The following is an 8,035-nucleotide window of genomic DNA, read 5'->3' as shown; positions in this document are numbered from 1 at the left end:
TTTATATTTATGTAGCCTACACAATAATAATCTTTTACATTGTAATCCTTTCATTTTTAATATTTGGCATGTTTGTGTGCTGCTGCTTGTGTAATATGAAGAGTGTACGCGTGCTGTGGACCTGCCTATAGGTGCATATTACTAACGCGCTCTTTAAATGACAAAAAAATACTGCGCCATTGACTTTAGACCAAGTTTTAGTAGCTCATTGGCGCTGTCTATTTCAGTTGCCTCAAAATAGCAACCCGCCAACAATGTACCTGAACACACCTCGTTTTCAGGCCAGCACGCCCATGGGCGCAAATGCATTTGCTATTTAAACAACGTGGTGCAGGACGTGAAAATGATAACTGCGTCATGCTGAAACTAGCAAAAAACACTTGCGTCGCGCCTGGCTCCGCATTGCGCCGATCGTATGATAGGGCCCTGAGACTTTTTTTCAATAATATAGCTGCTTTTATGAAAATGTACTGTAGCCATATTTTTATTTCTTATTTTTGTTTCTTGTTGAAAAAAACAACATTGTACCTCACATTATTATATGAGGTACAATGTTGTTTTTTTCATGCGTAAAAACTAAACTAACTAAACCAGTCAAATTATGCGGAAAAATAGAGAAATTAAAATCTTTAGAGAGAGGGAACTGAGGGGAATTAGGTAAAAATATTATAAAAGGATGGGAAAGAAAATATATATATATATATATATATAAATTTTTTGAATTTATTGATTTATACATCATCTAAAAGCTGAATAAATAAGTCAACAAGTCGATCATTATTGTCTTATTCAGTGATAATATATCAGCAAATATGACCATGTTTCTCAGTGAATTTAAATGAGAAGATCTAAGGATGAGAGACAAAAAAGAAGCCACTACCATCATGTTACAGCAAGGTAATGAGATTTTCACACATTAAGAAGTTGTAAATCTACTGTGGTGATTATTTTGTCTGTATTTTGTCAAACTTTTCATTGTCTCTGCTCAATTATTTATTTATTTGGTTGCCCTGTGGCCTCAAATATCTAAAACAAATCATATGTATTGTTCAGCACTATTCATGCATTTAAAAGACATACAAACAGTCTGAACAGCTGTTATCTGTAGGTGAAACAAAACATAATAATTATGAATAGCTGAACTGTCATGTGACAAATACAAAAATCCCACTTACACCTACAGCTTTCTACTGTTCTTCAACTGTGATAATGCCCCGCCTCTTCAAAACTACATACAAAATGATGTACGAGACACAGGAATGAAAATAAGAGTGAGAAGAGCCTTTAAAGTTGTCCAAATGAAGTCCTTAGCAATGCATATTATTAGTTTTTATATATTTATGGTAGGAAATCTACAAAATATCTTCATGGAACATGATCTTTACTTAATATCCTAATGATTTTTGGCATAAAAGAAAAATCAATCATTTTGACCCATACAATGTATTGTTGGCTATTGCTACAAATATACCTGTGCGACTGGTTTTGTGGTCCAGAGTCACACACACACACACACACACACACACATATATATTATATATTATAAACATACACTTTCGCTCAAAAAACTATTACTTTCATTACAATAAGTGGATGTAATAATATAATAAATATAATATAATATAAGACATTCTTACCTTATACCACTTTTCAATCTGCTTCTGTTCCTCCTGTATCTCCCCTTAATTGTGGATCCTTGTTAGTCTCTGATGACGACAAGTATATGTATATATATATAATGTCTTATCTCACAGTGTTCAGAAGTTGTCATGCAATCATACCTCAGCAAATGATTAACCACAATGGAGGAATTACATTATTAAGACATGGCTGCCTTTAAAATATTGTGTTACATCTCACACACACACACAAAATTATTAATCATAACTATAATAGCCAACATCAACTGTGAAATATCATGGAAGTTTTTAGCCATGGAACAAATTACTCATGACTAGCTAAAAATCTGTGGAACCAGTTGCACTTTTTTTTCATTATTTCATATGTGAAGTTCCTTACATAACTGAAAATAAAAACAAACCTTTAGGTGCAATTTAGGTCCAATTATCAATCAGGTTGGCAAAAGAATAATTTCTTTCACAAAAGGTGGCAGAATTCAACCTGTCTTTAACATTACATGGTTGTTAAATCGCGCCCTGCTCAGCTCTTTTTACCTTAGTTTTCAACAAGTCGATCATTATTGTCTTATTCAGTGATAATATGTCAGCAAATATGACCATGTCTCTCAGTGAATTTAAAAGAGAAGATCTAAGGATGAGAGCCAAAAAAGAAGCCACTACCATCATGTTAGCACAATGTAGGTAATGAGATGTTCACACATTAAGAAGTTGTAAATCTATACTGTGGTGATTATTGTGGTATTGTGGTGATTATTTATGGGTCAAAATTATTTATTTGGTTGCCCTGTGGCCTCAAATATCTAATAAAACAATTCATATGTGTTGTTCAGCACTATTCATACATTTAAAAGACATACAAACAGTCTGAACAGCTGTTATCTGTAGGTGAAACAAAACATAATTATGAATAGCTGAACTGTCGTGTGACAGAAAAACACAAAGATCCCACTTACACCTACAGCTTTCTACTGTTCTTTACCTGTGTTATGCCCCGCCTCTTCAAAACTACATACAAAATGATGTACGAGACACAGGAATGGAAATAAGAGTGAGAAGAGTGAGAAGAGAGAGAAGAAATAAGGCAGAGGCAAAGAAGAATTCACAGAAGAAAGAAACTGAGGGACACCTAAAGATCAACAGAAGATGCTCTGTGGGAGCACAGTAAACAAACTTCATAAAAGGTAAGTTTCATGACACTAATGACAGTAGTGTCTGAATAAAAAGCCAGAAAATTCAACCTGAAAAACATACTGTCACTGCCTTTTATGGTAAAAAGAACAAGGAATCTTAAAATCCTTGAACTTCCATGTTAAAATACAATATTAAAAATATATTAAAATACAATACAGTTATTTAAAATCATATTTTACAGTATTACTGTTTTCAAATTTAGGACAAAAAAGATTTATATGCCTGCTGCTAGTGTCTGAAATTCCCATTTTACAGAAACAAGATACTGATCAACTAAAATAGTTAGAGAGACTTAAGAATATCCTCACCAATCTCTTCAACATAATAAAAGAGAAGAAGAATTGAGGCAGACAAACTTCAAGCCCCATGAGGCGCCTTAAGTCTTAGGTGAGTAAACACCTGCATTATTACATTATAATTCCAATGAAACCGATTGCTCACTTTTCTTCTAAGACTGCCTTTCCTCTTCCCACAACCCTTTCTATGTTTCTAGGGAAATGTTGTTGTTGGAGAGAGATTGTTGGGGCAGGCACTGACATGCTCATGTTCCCAATCGTAAGCTACTTTTTTCAAGATAAAATGAGATCCATTACCATTCCTGAATGAAACTGTAGTAGGTTTATATCATCAACACCAAGATTTTCCTGAGGAATAACTGACAACTCTGACATGAATGGATGCAGGATAAGCGAACGGTAGACATCGCACAGTCATCATTTCTACTAAAACACCAATTGTTATGTACTGTAAGTGTGAGATACGTTCCTGTTTAACACACTGTGATACCAATGAATCTAAATCTGAGCACATTTATAAAGCAACATGCTTGTTTAGACACTGTAAACTTCTGTAAGATTGATTAGAGAATGTGTGAACTTGATGATAAACTACGGTTGAGATTTCACTACATTTTGGCAAGACTTGGTCTGCCTGCTCTTTTTTGATAACAAGATAAAACAAAATGCAGACAAATGCTGTTACTCAAAACGCTTATGCGATCATCTATGCACATGCCTAAACAGAGACAAACTTTTAACATACCTCAGGACGATGTTGTTGTGAAGGTCTTGGATGAAAGTGACCAGACAAAACTAAGCCAAAATAGCGACAGCAGAGAGCGCACAGACAGACTAATAGACTTAAGAGACTAAGGCGGTTCATTACAGTATTACTGTAAATGCAGTTAAGTCGATAGAGTTTTCTTAACTTCAAAGCTCATCTGAGTGTCCTCACCACAGCTTCCGATTTGCTTGTTTTTACACATCTTTCTCATTCTTTCTTCCTCTTTTTTGAAAGCATTGGGAAATCTTCTGTTTTGTCAGCATTTGAATGCAACACAGCAATAAATTACATTTTAAGATACATTTAAAGAGAAAACAGCTATTTTAAATTGCACAGTGGGTATAAAAAGTCTACAAGCCCCTGTTAAAATGGCTATTTTTTCAGAAGAAAAAAAGGAATCCAAGTAAAATCATGTCAGATCCACTGAAGATGCTTTTATTGACTTAGATTTGTGTTCAAGGCTATTATCATGCTGAAAGATGAAATTCCTCTTTATCTTTATATTTTTAATGGATGCCTGCAGGTTTTGTGGCAAAATGTTCTGGTATTTGGCACTTCCCATGATTGCTTCTATCTTGACTACTGCCCCAGTCCCAGCTGAAGAGAAGCAGCCCTGTTGCATGATCCACCATCTTCATCATGGGTTCAAAAGTTCAATGTAGTTTATTCAAATCATAAAATGTTTTGCCACATGATTTTAGCTAAATTTGGACGAGCTAAGGGTTTTTTTTTTTTGGTGAACAATAGCTTCCGTCTCTTCACTCGACACCACAAACATGGAGAATAAAGGATGTTGTTGTCACATGCAGCAAGTGACCATTACTTTCCACACATTCATGCAGCTCCTTTAATGTTAGGTTGTCTCTTGGCAGCCTAATATGTTTTCTTTTTTTCCATCAATTTTTGACAGATACTCTATTTTTGGAATGTCACTGCTTTCAAATTCCAAAACAGATGTCTTGTTATAAAGGGAATTTTTATGCAAACAGGTCACTTTAAGTTTTAAATCTCAAAAAGCTGCCGTTTTAACCGTGATGCCCAGAATTTTTATACCCACTGTACTAATGTTTCACAGTATTACTGTTTTACTGTATTTTTTATCAAATAAATTCGGACTTGGTGAGCATAAGAGACGTCTTTCACAAATCTTCCAAAAAGTTCAAACAATAATTGGCAGATCCCACACTCTCAGAAAAAGGTACAAAAGCTGACACTGGGGCGGTACCTGTTCCAAATGTACACTTTTGTAACTTTTAGGTACAAAGGCATACCTTTTTAAAAGGTACCATCACAGTGACAGCTTTTGTACCTTTTTTCTGAGAGTGTATGCAGTACAACACCTGGTTGAAGATCCTACAGATGTTCAACTTCAAGATAAAACGCACACCCACACACACATTTTAAAAAACACATAATAAAGGTTTCATAGATCTATGTTTCATTGCAGAAGGCTGTAATAAAAATATATGAATATTTTTTCTCTTTTTTGTGACAGCAATGACTTCCTCATTCCCTCCTAATTCCACCCTCAGCCCATCATCCCCCTCAGAGCTCCACTGCCCTCTTCTGCAAACAATGAGCTCTCACACCTTAAACAAAGACACTGGCGTGAACTTGGGAGTGGTGAGTGTCCACGGTGTGGTATCCACTCTGGGTATCCTGGAAAACGGACTGGTGCTGTGGGTGCTTGGTTTCCGTCTTCATCGCAGGACGGTTGCTGCAGTATGGGTCCTCAATCTGGCGTTGTCGGACTTCCTAACCACGCTAACCTTGCCGCTTTTCACTCATTACCTATTGATGAACCACAGCTGGGAGTTGGGCGGCGCTTTGTGTGCAGCCCAGGCCTCCATTTTTTTCCTCAACATGTTTGTTTCTGCCTTCCTACTGGCTGTGATATCATTGGACCGTTGTTTGATCGTGACCAAGCCGGTTTGGACTCAGAACCATCGTACTGTGTCGGCAGCGTGGAAGATCTGCGGTCTAGGATGGGCTTGGGCGGCGGTTAACGCACTTCCGTATTTCATGTTCCGTTCCGTTGTGGAAAAGAAGGATGGCCGCAAACTCTGCTATCATAATTTTGCACTCTATTCCTCCTCAAACACACTGCACAGAGACTGTAAGGTGCGTCAGGCAGCGACGGCAGTGTCCAAAGTCTTGCTGGCATTTGTCATACCTCTGATTGTCATCGCCATCAGTTACACTTCCATTTTTCTTGAACTGCGAGCTCGCAGAAAGAGGCTTGAGAGTCGACGGCAGGGTGCGAGCAATGGCAAACTGAGATCCTTGAAATTCTTCCGCAGCCTGTCTTCATCAGGCAGAGAAAACAGTATTCGGCTCTCGGGAAGTTTCATGAAGATGGTCGTCTCAGTGATCGCAACCTTTATTCTCTGCTGGGTGCCCTACCACGTCTTCTGCTTGCTGGAGGTGACGGCTCAGTACAAGACAGAGATTGTGGAGCTTGTGGAGGTGTACTTACCTGTGGCGACAACATTCGCCTTCCTGAACTCTGTATTGAACCCAATTATCTATGCTTTTAGCTGTCCAAACTTCTGCGCTCGAATCCGCCAAAGTTTGGGGGCTCTTTTCGAGGGGCTGGTGGAGGAAGCTGGACCCATAGTATGGGTTGCAGAAAGGATGAGGAAGAAAGATTCATTGTTCCCCTCTTCACCCAGCTCTCCCACCCCCACCAGCGTCACTCGTGTCCAGGATCGCATACAGGGCTCCATCAACCTCTTTGGCTTTAAAAACTGCCCAACAAATGAGGGAGAGAGGGAAGACAAAATGTGACTTTATGATGTGGAATATCATATCCTGGAATTGACGACTAATGTTTCTGAGTCTACCAACCAGATGTCATAATCATGGGATGGCCTTATAAGCTTTTATCTTTTCTGCATCTCTTTGCTACACTGGGTTTGATTTAAGCTATAGTCATGCTGGATTACCTCTGAGGTTGTTGTCATTTTGAGAATATTAAAGAGAGTGTGTCCCTGCCACTGGTAAACACAAATGAACTCAAAGCCAAAGCCCCTCAAACACAAAAAGTCAACATGACCCATATTCCTGTTTCTGTTCTCTCGCATTGTTCAGATTACTGACTACATGCATATATAACTCAGCAACAGGGTCTTTATTGGAAAGGGTTTTTTTTCATGCGTTTTCAATGAACCATAGCAATTATTGCACATGCAACTGTGGAGTAGTCCTTAACAGTTTACAGTCGGTAGGCAATTACGGACACAGGTACTTAAAGAGACCTTTCTACTGACTCTCAAAACCCAAGAAATAAGATGCCCATGATCCCTGATCACCTGTGTGAACATGCCATAGTCCTTGCAGTGTCAAAGTGTCAAAATGTAACCATGTTTCCCCCCAGATGTGATGTCCAGTGCCTTAGTGGAAGAGCGGGGTAACATCTCACAGCAAGATAAGATGCACTGCAGTGTTTAAAACAGCTGGTGACCACACAAGATACTCACTGCCACTTTTGTTCGGGGACTCATTTTTCCATTTCTGTTCGTTAAATGCCTGCAAAACATGTTGAGTTTGTGTTTTATGTTAATACAAATATTTGCACACTAAGAAATTTGCTGGAAATAAAAGCATTTGAATGCAATATAGCTAATAGGTAGCCTATACTAATATTACTGCTCATTTTAACCCAGGCCACACATACACAGATAACATTACTAAAAACATTCATTTGCAATCTTATTTGTAATCTGCAATTTCATACAATATACATATTAGCCAAAATGAGACTACATGAAAGCATGAATATTGTCTAAAAGCTTCTTATCAGCATATTTTGTGTTTTGCTCTGAGCTTGTCTTCTTAGAAAGAAAAACACAATATTTAACTAGAATACAGATTAGAAACACAACTTAGAAAACACTAGAATACAAAATCAAAATCTATATGATACAACAGTTTTACCTGTTCCCAATCTGTTCTAATTGTATACAAATTGTTATTACAAATCAGAATAACAACTTAAATGTAAAAAAAAAAACTACTTGAATTTCAGAATTTATTGTATTTGGTATATGATGTTTGGTGGAACACAAAATGAAATGTTTTGAAGAATGTTACTGCAGCTCTTCTCCATACTGTAAAAGTGGATGGTGACCAGAGGCTGACAA

General features: G+C 37.4%; 2 protein-coding genes across 3 annotated transcripts in view; one reads left to right on the top strand and one right to left on the bottom strand.

Annotated features, from left to right (window-relative positions):
* Positions 1-3,943, bottom strand: part of vwa11 (von Willebrand factor A domain containing 11) — an 18,001-nt gene extending 14,058 nt beyond the window's left edge. The window contains exon 1 of one of the 2 annotated variants that reach the window (XM_016541385.1): positions 3,873-3,943. The gene's annotated coding sequence lies outside the window, so the exon portion shown is untranslated. Of the gene's footprint in view, positions 1-1,637; positions 1,665-3,872 lie in introns of those variants that run through there. The other variant, XM_016541386.1, reaches the window with a different exon arrangement.
* Positions 3,944-5,390: 1,447 nt separating this feature from the next.
* LOC107730505 (prostaglandin D2 receptor 2) lies at positions 5,391-7,006 on the top strand. Its single transcript, XM_016541345.1, has one exon. The coding sequence runs from the start codon at positions 5,391-5,393 to the stop codon at positions 6,678-6,680; it is 1,290 nt and encodes a 429-aa protein (XP_016396831.1). The 3' UTR covers positions 6,681-7,006.
* The last annotated feature ends 1,029 nt before the right edge of the window (positions 7,007-8,035 follow it).

This window comes from Sinocyclocheilus rhinocerous, unplaced genomic scaffold (assembly GCF_001515625.1).
Source record: "Sinocyclocheilus rhinocerous isolate Xijiao unplaced genomic scaffold, SAMN03320098_v1.1 scaffold1570, whole genome shotgun sequence".
Classification (NCBI taxonomy): domain Eukaryota; kingdom Metazoa; phylum Chordata; class Actinopteri; order Cypriniformes; family Cyprinidae; genus Sinocyclocheilus; species Sinocyclocheilus rhinocerous.
The sequence above is the reverse complement of the archived record's forward strand: the minus strand, read 5'-3'. Positions and strand labels throughout refer to the sequence as shown.